We start from the raw sequence: 12,149 nt of genomic DNA on the forward strand, positions 1-12,149 counted from the left end.
GTTACATAGCCTGACCCCCTATTTCTCACCAGTGCCACGTTACATAGCCTGACCCCTCGCTATGTCTAAGGCCCACTCTGGAACTCCTCCAATCTGGTGTTACATGTCAGGTCTCAAGGTGAAATGCACTGCTAGACCAAAGTTCAGGGAAACAAGAGTAATACCGAGATCCAGGCACCAGTCCATGGCATTTTAATGCCATTGTGGTCCCCTCAGACCACACCTCTGCTTTGAGACTCAGCATGAAATACATTTTAAACTGTTGATAACTTTCCATAATAAATATTATATCCTTTTGTTGTCCTAGTGCTGACCTTCAGGGGCTCTCATCACAGGGTGGAAGAGTGTGTGTAGTTTGCGTGAGCAAAACAAATGGGAATGAGCTGTCCAGATGGGCTAGAGGCCAGGACAAAACACTAAGCAGATCTCCTGGCTTTTGCCTTCCTTGTGGGTAGAAGGGACCTGCATTTACTCCCATCCTTCACCCTCTGCTCCATCCTGGAAGGCCTTGGATTTAGCTGTGTTTTAATTTGACAACTCTGTTCAATCAAACAGATGAATTTGGAGTCCTAAAGTGAGAAGGCACAATATCTGAGTATCATCTCAGGGGTAACTTGCTCCCTCTCTGTTCCCCAAGCTGAGCAGATAAAATTCAGGAAGTAGGAAACTGGAAATCCTACCAGGGCCTTGGGATGCAGTCCTCTGAAATTATCAGAAGATTGACAACTAATGTCCACCCTAACCCAGCTAATATTGCTTATAGGTAGTTTCAACTAGAAAACAGATCCTTAAGAACTGTTAGTTTGGTTTATTTAAAAAACACTGAGCACTGAGTTTAAGTTCAGGTCTATTTCCCTCACCATAACTGTGTGACCTGAGACCAGTCAAGTCTCTCCTCTGAGGTCATCTGTAAAGACGATGTTCTAGGTCACCTGCCTTCGTAACTATGAAGCACTGTGACTCTTCTGATTCTTCAACTCTGGCAGATGCTGTTAGACCTAAGATTAGGATTTCCATAGAAATGAACACCATCCTCTAATGGAGGCCCACAAACAGACTCTGACAGTTTGGGTCCTCTACCTCTGACCTGTCTGCTGCAAGCTTGTAATAGACAGTATCAGTGCTGGGAACTCCCCTGAGACATGATTGGACCGTCAGCCTCCCTTAAGACCACATCTGTAGGGCAGGCATCTTTGGTCTTATCCTACAGCCAGCCCCAATGTCCAGCCACCAGTGATTGGAGAAAACAAACAGGTGAAGACTAAAAGTTGGTCCACCCTGACCCCCCCCCCCCTTCTGACTTCTGAGCCAGCAGTGTGGGGCTGTGCTGAGTTTCTTTCTGTTAACCCTTTTTCTTTGCTAAGTTCCAATGTGAGCACTTAATGGCTCTTACTCAGCATGTGGTTGGCTCTGGAAAAACTGAATATTCTTTGGTTCTTGGCAGCCAGAATTTTCTTGCTGAGCCACAGGCTTTAAGCTGGGGCAGAAGAAGCTAAGAGGATTGAATAATAGATCTGCAAGTCAAGAAAAGGGCCCTGGTGGGGAAGAGATGGGTCTGTTTAAATCTCAGCAGACCTGTCCTTGCCCTGAAATTGACATCAGGCCAGGTGAGTTGACCACACAGTCAATTTCAGAAAAGACTCCCAAATCAAGGCCACCAGTGACTGCTCAGGTTGTGGCCTCCATAATCCCAGGGGCATCATTCTCCTAGACGGTAACATAGCTTAGTAAAGTTCTGTGCAGTGCACAGCCTGTACATCTGTGTGAGACAGACCTACCAGATGGCCCCAAGAAAAGAGCAAAGTGTCACTGAGAGACCTGACTCTCTTCTCTCTCAGTTGCAGACTGTGGAGCCCCGGCAGAGCTGGAACATGGGCTGGTCACCTTCTCCACAAGAAGCAACCTTACCACATACAAATCTGAGATCAGATACTCCTGCCAGCAGCCCTACTACAAGATGTACCACAACATCACCGGTGAGCCCTGCCTGCTAAACTGGCCCCTCCCACTACACTCCTTCTGGTCTCGGGGTTAGTGGGGTTAGTTGGGGACTGAAACAGCCAGTCAATTGTCGACAGTTTAGGAAGAATAGGGAGGAAAAACCCCTGGGAGACATGCCTTGCCTCTCTCTGGCTCTGGCCTGTGTCCCAAGAGTTAGGCCACATGGCAACCCTATATCCACACTCACAGCCTCCCACAGAGAAGGAACCCTCAGGGAGATGAGAAGCTTCACCAGTTCTGCCTCTGCTGCAGACTAGCACTAAGAAAATTTTCCTAATTTCTCAAAGCCTCTAAGTTCTTACCACAAAAAGGGAGCAGTAATATAGCTCACAGAGGTACAATAAGACTCGGATGAGATGTAGACAGGAGTGGTTCGATAAAGAGTGTGTGAGTAGAGGAGAGAGGGGAGGGCAAGGTGCCACTGAGCACTGTGTGAATCAAGCCCTGCATAACTAACGATGAGAAGTGCCTGCCGGGGGCTGGGCAGGGCCAGGGGGGAGGGAGCAGCCCCCAGACAGGCAGGAATCAGATTGCACAGAGCCTGGGACGCATGTGGTGTTTGTTCTTGATGGCACTGGAAAGCTATTGATGATATTGAGAAGAGGGGAGACACGGTCAGATTCCATTTTAGAAAGAGCCTCCAGGTTGCAAAGAGGACTGGCTCAGAGGGAATGGTATCAGAAAGACAATCTGGAAGATTTACAATGATCCACAACAGAGGGATTAAGAATCCACATCCATTTTTCATGTGCTTTAACTCAACCATTTCCTTCCTTTTCTTCAATCTTTCCTCACTCTCTCAGGTATATATACCTGTTCTGCCCAAGGAGTCTGGATGAATGAAGTACTGGGGAGAAGCCAGCCCACCTGCCTGCCAGGTACCTCACCCTCAAGCCCTCTGTCTCCTGTTTGAGACCTTTGGGCCGCAGGTGCTCTGGATGTAAATGGAGTGGAGAGTAGGGGACATGATGCTTTGATTGTTTTTTAAGGTTCCTTCAGAGGGTCAAAGGTCCAAGAAGCCTAGACTCACACCTTCTCAAACCCACCAGTCTCTACATTCACCTGTTCTATCAGGCTAGGACCATCTCCGTCTCCCCTCCCTGCAGCTCTGCTTCCTTTGCACTGTGAGTTTTTTGTCCCACAGTTTATGTGTGTCAGGAAAATATAGAGAGCGGGTACCTCATCCTCAAGTGTAGAGGAAACTAACAACGTCAGCCAAACAACTACAAGACAGAGTAAGTTCTTTCAGCAATCAATGTAATCAGGTCTTATTGACTGCTGCCTCCTTGTGGCTCACCCACTGACCCACTTTAAGATGAAAAAAAGACTTGGTAACAAGCAGTGTCACTGTGAACATTGACTTAGGGGATATATTGTGGATAGTTGCATTAACATTGAAAGTATGGATAATTTGCATCACAATCATGGTGTATATATATGTATATATTAAAATTGACTTATTAAATGCACACTGTAGGATTAAAAAATAACCCACAAAAATTAAGTCTAATATTCATAACACAGAAATTTATTCTTTAAAAAGCAAGAACAGCAGTAATCGAAAGACAAAACCATTCAAGACAGCACTGAAAAGCAATACTGTTCTGTGTGTTCACTCCAACTGTAGAACTTCACAGCATGGTTAAGATACACAGAGTGGCATGTGTATCTTACTGCATTAGAGTGTTAGGTAGACTGAGATAGTGTTATTATTTGACTGCTACATTTTAGTAACCCTCCATATTACTCAGTAGGTTTCTAGATGTTAGATTAGACATTAAAATGGAAAGGCTATGGAGTCATCTACCATTATCCTTAAGAACTGAAGAAAGTGTCAACATTTGGGAATCAGTTTTGGCCATCACAGGAGCTATGCTATCCCAGAGAAGGAGGAAGTGACTGCATGTGGTTGTCTGGGTGTGGACAGGTGAGGATGGGTCAGGAAGACTTCACACAGGTAGGCTTTAAGCTTAAGAAAGAACACTTCAGGAGGTAAAACAGGGGAAAGGTCAACCTACTCACACCCCACTGATCCCCACCATCTCATTTAAGCTTAACTAGAAGGACACCCAAGGATTTACACAGTTGGCAAAGCCTCAGAGAAAATGGGAAATAGTGAACCTGGGACAAACTGGAGAGTCAAATCCTTATTTTCCAAAATACTATGTGGGCCAAAGAAAATAGCACTGCTGATAGACTTCATCCTGGGAAACCATGTTGCAACCTCTCTAAGGGGAAGAGGCTCTGAGCTGGGAGTCAGGGGCCTGGGTCCTAGTCCTGGTGTCATCATTTCCTAATTGTGATCTTTGATAAGTAATATTATCTCTCTGGGGCTCAGAATCTATAACTCAGAAGTAAGGTAGCAGAACCATGTAATACATGACATCTGATAACTTTTAATGGTCATCACCCTCTATATTTATACAAGGCATCTTGGACATAATGAGTCATAAAATTATTTTAACATTTGGTGTTGGGCAGAACCATGGTGTATTATTGGACCAGGACAGATATTTATAAATTCTCCTCTCCTAAACCACTGAGTTTAAATCCAGAAACAAGCCAGTATAGAGAAAACCATTTCATCAATCATCATAATATCTATCTTTCCAAGAAAACTGTTAAACAAATATTATTTACCCCTTATTTTATACACAAGAAAATTAAGAATGGGTTTGATTTATCCAAGGTTGCCCACAGAGAGTTAGGGGCAGAACTGGAAGGTAAACCTGAGACTTTTAATGTCAACACAAGCAATGCTGAGCCATTCTTGATTCTGATTATATATATATATATATTTTTTATATAATTTTATTTTTTTTAATGGGGTGACATCAATAAATCAGGATACATATATTCAAAGATAACAAGTCCAGGTTATCTTGTCGTTCAATTATGTTGCATACCCACCACCCAAAGTCAGATTGTCCTCTGTCACCTTCCATCTTGTTTTCTTTGTGCCCCTCCCCACCCCCTATCCCTCTCCCATTCCCCCCTCCCCCCCATAACCACCACACTCTTATAAATGTCTCTTAGTTTCACTATTATGTCCCACCTACGTATGGAATAATACAGTTCCTGTTTTTTTCTGATTTACTTATTTCGCTTTGTATCATGTTATCAAGATCCCACCATTTTGCTGTAAATGTTCCGATGTCATCATTTCTTATGGCTGAGTAGTATTCCATAGTGTATATGTGCCACATCTTCTTTATCCAGTCATCTATTGATGGGCTTTTTGGTTGTTTCCATGTCCTGGCCACTGTGAACAATGCTGCAATAAACATGGGGCTGCATGTGTCTTTACGTATCAATGTTTCTGAGTTTTGGGGATATATACCCAGTAGAGGGATTGCTGGGTCACTATTTTCAGTTTTTTGAGGAACCACCATACTTTCTTCCATAATGGTTGTACTACTTTACATTCCCACCAACAGTGTATGAGGGTTTCTTTTTCTCCACAGCCTCTCCAATATTTGCTGTTACCTGACTTGCTAATAACAGCTAATCGAACAGGTGTGAGGTGGTATCTCATTGCCGTTTTGATTTGCATTTCTCTAATAGCTAAAGAAGATGAGCATCTTTTCATATATCTGTTGGCCATTTGTATTTCTTCCTGGGAGAAGTGTCTATTCATATCCTCTTCCCATTTTTTTATTGGATTGTTTGTTTGTTTGTTGTTGAGTTTTATGAGTTCTTTGTATATTTTGGATATTAGGCCCTTATCTGAGCTGTCGTTTGAAAAAATCATTTCCCATTTAGTTGGCTTTCTGTTTATTTTGTTATCAGTTTCTCTTGCTGAGCAAAAACTTCTTAGTCTGATGTAGTCCCATTCATTAATTTTTGCCTTCACTTCTCTTGCCATTGGAGTCAAATTCATAAAATGCTCTTTAAAACCCAGGTCCCTGAGTTGAGTACCTATGTCTTCTTCTATGTACTTAATTGTTTCAGGTCTTATGTTTAGATCTTTGATCCATTTTGAGTTAATTTTTGTACAGGGGGAGAGACTGTAGTCCAGTTTCATTCTTTTGCATGTGGCTTTCCAGTTTTCCCAGCACCATTTATTGAAGAGGCTTTCTTTTCTCCATTGTGTGTTGTTGGCCCCTTTATCAAAAATTATTTGACTATATATATGTGGTTTTATTTCTGGACTTTCTATTCTGTTCCATTGGTCTGAGTGTCTATTTTTCTGCCAATACCATGCTGTTTTGATTGTCGTGGCCCTATAATAGAGTTTGAAGTCAGGTATTGAAATGCCTCCAGCTTCATTCTTTTTCTTTAGGATTGCTTTGGCTATTCGGGGTTTTTTATAGTTCCATATAAATCTGATGATTTTTTGCTCTATTTCTTTAAAAAATGTCATTGGAAGTTTGATGGGAATTGCATGATTCTGATTATATTTGATGTCACCTCTTGAACCTAAGATTTTAGAATAGTACATTTTTGTGTAAAAAGCCCTCCCTCAGTACCTCCAGTCTTCTAGAGCACAAGTCTGATTTTTATATAGCTGAAGCAATAGTATTTCAAGAAGAGTCCTTTCTCCCGAGAAAAACTAGATGTAGAATGGTTTTAGCCAAAAAAGAATGGCCCCGTTTTCATGAGCCCACTCAAAGGCTTGTTGCATTATTCAACCTCTTGGAACTACAAGAGCAGATCAGAAGAAAAACAGTCTTTTGTGGTAAAGACGAAGCTGGACTCACGAAAAACAGGCTCTACCTCTGGCTCTGCCTCTAATGACATTGAGTATGTCTCTTTTCTTCTCTGAACCTTGGTTTCTCCAACTGTAAATTAGCTGTTCTACAAGCTTTTCCAACTCTGACATTCTGTGACCTGGGTTATGCCACTGGCACCTTGGTTGGAAAAGATACCATTCAGCACCGGCCTTGTTGTGATCATGGGCTAAGCCACAGGCATTTCTTTCACCAGATGAGGGCCTTTTGGCACTAGATGAGTCACTGAGCAGTACTAATCACAGACCTGACTTGGGATGTCACCTTGTAGGCTGCTGCTTGTAATTGGGAGTCTGGCTTCCAACTGTCAAAGGCCAGACCACAGAGAGTTAGTAGAGGCCAGCTCACATCTGGCCTGGTTTGAACAACAGGGTGCCTCAGGACCTCGTAAGAAGCATTTGGCATCAGGAAGAGGAGCATCTGAAAAGCATTAGGTTTCTGAAAGCCTGACCTCACAAAGTTACCAACAACACTCAAATGTTCTTTGGTCTTTAAAAGATTGTTGACAGTTTCCAGGGCCAAGGAGTATAGCCTGGCCATTCGCAACCAAGAGAAGGCCCACACTCACCGAGGCTTACCTCCCAGGCCTAAGAACCATGTTGGGAAGGGCCCATGTGAACCTGTTCTTAGCCAGCGGGTCTGGTACGGAAGACCTTTTGCTCATGAGCCAGAAGTGTTTGGCTACAGGAGGCTTGTGGTGCATGTGCATGCTCGGGGTACACCTCAGTGGAACGAAGTTTGATCAGACCTTTCTTCTTCCCCTGAAGGTACTACAGGGATCTGGGGTGCAATGATGGGTGGCTCAGAACAGGGCCCATTCATCATTGCTTGTAGATTATGCCACCTTTCCCTGGCATCCATTCACTGCATGAGTCCTAACTACTAGAGAAGAAAAGGTTAGAGAGCCCATCACGTGCTCTTTACATGCAATGAGAAACTGAGGTATAGGATAAGACTTTGATCTCAGAATCTAGTTGAGCTTCTGCTACTTATCTTAATAGCCATGTGACCTTGGGCTAGTCACTTAACCTCTGGAGAGTTTTACTCACCTATCAAATGGGGGTGTCCAGGGCAAATGAAATAAAAATTAAAGGAATTTGAAAGATTCTTGGATATCATCTTGATTAACTGATTAGCAGATCAAAAATTAAAATCTAGAGAAGGCAATGAACTTGCCCAGAGTCCCACGGACCACAGGGGAGAAAAGCCGGGTCAAGGCCTCGGGTGTCTCGGTTCCCAGTCCAGTGTTTGCTGTGTCCTGCTAAACAGTCTTTTAGTTCCCTTTCATCTCTCAAAGCCCATGACCTACTGTTTTGAGAAGTTTTCCAAGTGCCCACAGTATAAACTATTTCTAGAATATGAGATGCCTTTCTAGAAAAGAAAGGGGAGAAGTGTTAGAGGTAGGCCTGGCCCAAGATGGTCTTCTAGGCCAAAAGTGATCCTGGCTAGAAATGGTTCAAGATGGTAACAGTCTATGTGTAAAATGGTCTAGTCCATAGGTGGCCCTGGCTCCAGAAGGTCCACATAACAGGTTGGCCAGACTAGAAAGACTTAGGCCACACATGACCCCACACGGGGGGTGGGAGGGGGTCGTGTGTCCCCATGATGTAGAGTAGGGTCCCGTGGTGGCATAATCTACAGTGGGTGAGAGGTGAATTTCTCTCAGTGGCTCTTCCCACGTGGCTCGCCTGACCAGTCTCTGTCTCTCGTCCCCACCCCTCCTCCCTACAGTGTGCGGCCAGCCCTCCCGCTCCCTGCCCAGCCTGGTCAAGCGCATCATTGGGGGGCGGAACGCCGAGCCCGGCCTCTTCCCGTGGCAGGCCCTGATCGTGGTGGAGGACACCTCGAGGGTGCCGAATGACAAGTGGTTCGGGAGTGGAGCCCTGCTCTCCGAGTCATGGATCCTCACAGCAGCCCACGTGCTGCGCTCCCAACGCAGAGACAACACAGTGACGCCAGTCTCCAAGGAGCACATCACTGTCTACCTGGGCCTGCATGACATGCGGGACAAGTCGGGGGCTGTCAACAGCTCAGCTGCCCGAGTGGTGCTCCACCCAGACTTCAACATCCAGAACTACAACCATGACATAGCTCTGGTTCAGCTGCAGGAGCCCGTGCCCCTGGGGCCCCATGTCATGCCCATCTGCCTGCCAAGGCCCGAACCTGAAGGCCCGGCGCCCCACATGCTGGGCCTGGTAGCAGGCTGGGGCATCTCCAACCCTAACGTGACCGTGGATGAGATCATCAGCAGCGGCACGCGGACCTTGTCAGATGTCCTGCAGTATGTCAAGTTACCCGTGGTGCCCCACGCCGAGTGTAAAACCAGCTATGAGTCCCGCCTGGGCAACTACAGTGTCACCGAGAACATGTTCTGTGCCGGCTACTACGAGGGCGGCAAGGACACGTGCCTCGGGGACAGCGGGGGGGCCTTCATCATCCTGGACGACTCGAGCCAGACCTGGGTGGCCCAAGGCCTGGTGTCCTGGGGGGGCCCTGAAGAATGTGGCAGTAAGCAGGTCTACGGGGTCTACACGAAGGTCTCCAACTATGTAGCCTGGGTGTGGGAGCAGATGGGCTCCCCACACGGTCTGGGGGAGCTCCAGGTGGAGCGGTGAGCTGGCCGACCTCCACAGGGCCTGCCTGCCTTACCCCCAGCCCGAGTGAGGCTCACTTCCGACAGCACACTCCATGTTACTCACCAGGCCAAACGGGATGGAACATGCTGCTCCCACCCTCCTGAGACAGGCCCAGGACCCCGGGAGGCCGCAGAGTGCTACAGGGGAAAGTCTACACAAGAGCCCTGGGTCCACGGCCCCGGGCAAGGGCCTTCCCCTCTCCGAGCCTCACTGTCCTCGGCAGTACGTAAGCCAGGCGTCTGGGCCAGTCCTAACACGCCTCTCCGGGACCGTGTTACCCCAGCGGCCTGACTCACCCCTATCCACGTATCAAACCCACTGTCAGTGTACCTGGGCCGGCCTTACTCACCCCTATCCACTTATCAAACCCACTGTCAGTGTACCTGGGCCAGCCTTACTCACCCCTATCCACTTATCAAACCCACTGTCAGTGTACCTGGGCCGGTGGTTAGAACATGTTTCCTTATGTTGAGCTGAACTCTGAGTCCATGTATTTTCCCAGCTCTGTCCTCTGGGCACAGACAAGTATGATTCCTTCTCCAGGAGAAAACCGTTCAGGTTTGGGGAGCTGGGGACCATACCCCGAGGCCCCTCTCTCCTAGTGTAATCCCTGCAGTACTCTGACCCCTAGGTCTTTTCCCCAGAAGCTTCTCCCAGTCCAAGCCTTAGGCTTTATGTGCTCTGTTACAGGGATTTCAAAAGACAAACACAAAGCTGGGAATGTCTGGGTGTCGGGGGAGGAGAATAGCAGTGGGAGGCTCCCCAACCCAGTTAAATCCCTATTGTCAACTCAGAACACGTCATTTGGGACCATATGTCACTCTCGGATCCCAGCTAACAACAGGGGTGTCCACACCTGCTGCTCCAAACAAGCATGAAGCAACCTTCCAGCCTTGAACTGTATCATCTGAAAAGGTTCCCTGAGCCCCAGCCCCAGGCTTGGGGACTCATCTGAGTTGCTCAGCAGAAGAGAAGGCCCCGCTGTGCCCCACTGTGCCTCTGGGGAGGAGAATGAAAGAAAGCCGGGCTAAGGACACTAGGAGTAACCTCATCCCACCATGCTTCCCCATGTGCCGGCATCTGAACTCTTCAGGGAATCCACCAGCATGGATGTTCAGAGGGGTGTATCCCTCCAGCTTCCAGGGATAGAGTAAAAGACTGCAGGCTCTCAGTGAGAGGCACTGAGAAGAGACAGAGAGCCGAGAGCCCTGGCCTCCAGCCCCAGCTCTGCCCCCAATCAGCTGCATAACCTTCGACAAAGCACTTCCCCTTGTTGGGCCTCAGTTGCTCCATCCATAAAAAAAAGTCATTAGCTCCCCCTCAGGGCCTCCTGGCTCCAGCACTCAGCACTGCCGATCGTCGGAAGCCTCTCTCTGGCCCTCGCAGGGCTGACGGCCCTCCTGGGACTTGCCACCAGAGAAAGGCAGCCGAGAAGCCCCCGAGAGGGATGCCAAGAGAACAGCTGGGAAGTGTCCACTTTTCTAATCAGTCCATGGAACCACACACCTATGTCTATGAACGCTGCATGTAGAGGATGCTATGTATTGTATATTTTATATCACAAGCGCTCTGCTCTGTCAGGTGCCTCTGCCCCTGTTTCTCAAGTCAGGAGTCTAAAGTGGAAATAAAACCTCTGTGGATAATCAACAATCTTCATCTGGGGGGTTTGCTTGTGGTTCATGTGTGTTTGTTTTGACTCTTTAAAAAATAACGTGCCCCTCATTAAGCCAAAACCACTCCCAGTATAGAAAAAAGTGCAACTTTTGTCACCTAGACATCACTCAAGCAAAGGTGACAAGGAACAGGGTGAGCTATGGACAGGGGCCCTCTCAGATGCTGCACATTTCTTCCTTGCATTGCCTGCTGTGTAAGTCCTTGACTTCAAAGAGCTCAAGCTAGCATGCAAGGCAAAAGGAGTTAGTGTTATAAAATGAATGGAGATTGCAGTAATCTGGGACTTGAAAAGGAGCAAGACATCCGTACAGCTGAAGGGAGCCTGGGAGCTTGGCAGAGAGGTAGCAGAGGCCGCCTGGGAGCTGGAGGGGACGGGCAGAGAGGACCAAGGTCGAGCGGGAAAGCACGCGTGGGTGGAGTGGCAGCAATGGTTATTCAGGGAGAACAGAAAGAGTCTCGAAAGCCACACGATGTTTGCACTCTGTCCCGTAACTAGTGGTTCTCTAATTTGAAGTACGTCAGAATCATTTGGAATGCTTGTTAGAAAATGCAGATTCCTGGGTCTCTCTCCCCCTGGAAATTCTGCATCGACAGGTCTGAGAGTGGGCAGCATGGAGTGGAAAATGGCTCGTGGGGAAGGACTGAGTTGGAGCGGCTGGGACGCTGCTGCAATCACTCTGAAGGGAGATGGTGAAAACCCACCAAACCTAGAGCTACGAGAGCACAGATGGAGGGGCGAGGAGTTTAAAACATTTTAGTGTATTCGGCAGGGCTTGGTGTCTAGGCACAGAAAGAAGCAGGTGCAGGGTGGGGGTGCAGCACAAACTAGCCAGTTAGTGAGGGCTCACTAGGGGTGCCTTCATGCTGTGCCTTCGTTTGGAATATGCATTATAACGACAATGTCATGCTTTTTACATTGTTGAGAACCAAAACAATTCTCTGTTCTGTTTTACATTTTATATGTAGCTGGTTTCAAAGACAATCATGTTTTGTGTTCTATTACATTTCTTTTCTGTAGATATTTTGACTGTGTGTTGTGACATATTGACACACTGAGGGGTCAAGAGGTTACATGCAAAGCACGCTGTGGCATGGAGTGGAAGAGACA

General features: G+C 47.0%; 1 protein-coding gene across 3 annotated transcripts in view; it reads left to right on the forward strand.

Moving 5' to 3' along the window:
- The window catches only part of MASP1 (MBL associated serine protease 1), a 71,626-nt gene that overhangs the window by 43,833 nt on the left and 15,644 nt on the right, over positions 1–12,149 (forward strand). For 2 of the 3 annotated variants that reach the window (XM_066347661.1, XM_066347664.1), the window contains exons 9-10: positions 1,839–1,976; positions 2,805–2,879. In XM_066347661.1, the coding sequence (XP_066203758.1) occupies positions 1,839–1,976; positions 2,805–2,879 (213 nt within the window). Of the gene's footprint in view, positions 1–1,838; positions 1,977–2,804; positions 2,880–8,462; positions 10,057–12,149 lie in introns of those variants that run through there. The other variant, XM_066347660.1, reaches the window with a different exon arrangement.

Source organism: Saccopteryx leptura, chromosome 8 (assembly GCF_036850995.1).
Source record: "Saccopteryx leptura isolate mSacLep1 chromosome 8, mSacLep1_pri_phased_curated, whole genome shotgun sequence".
Classification (NCBI taxonomy): domain Eukaryota; kingdom Metazoa; phylum Chordata; class Mammalia; order Chiroptera; family Emballonuridae; genus Saccopteryx; species Saccopteryx leptura.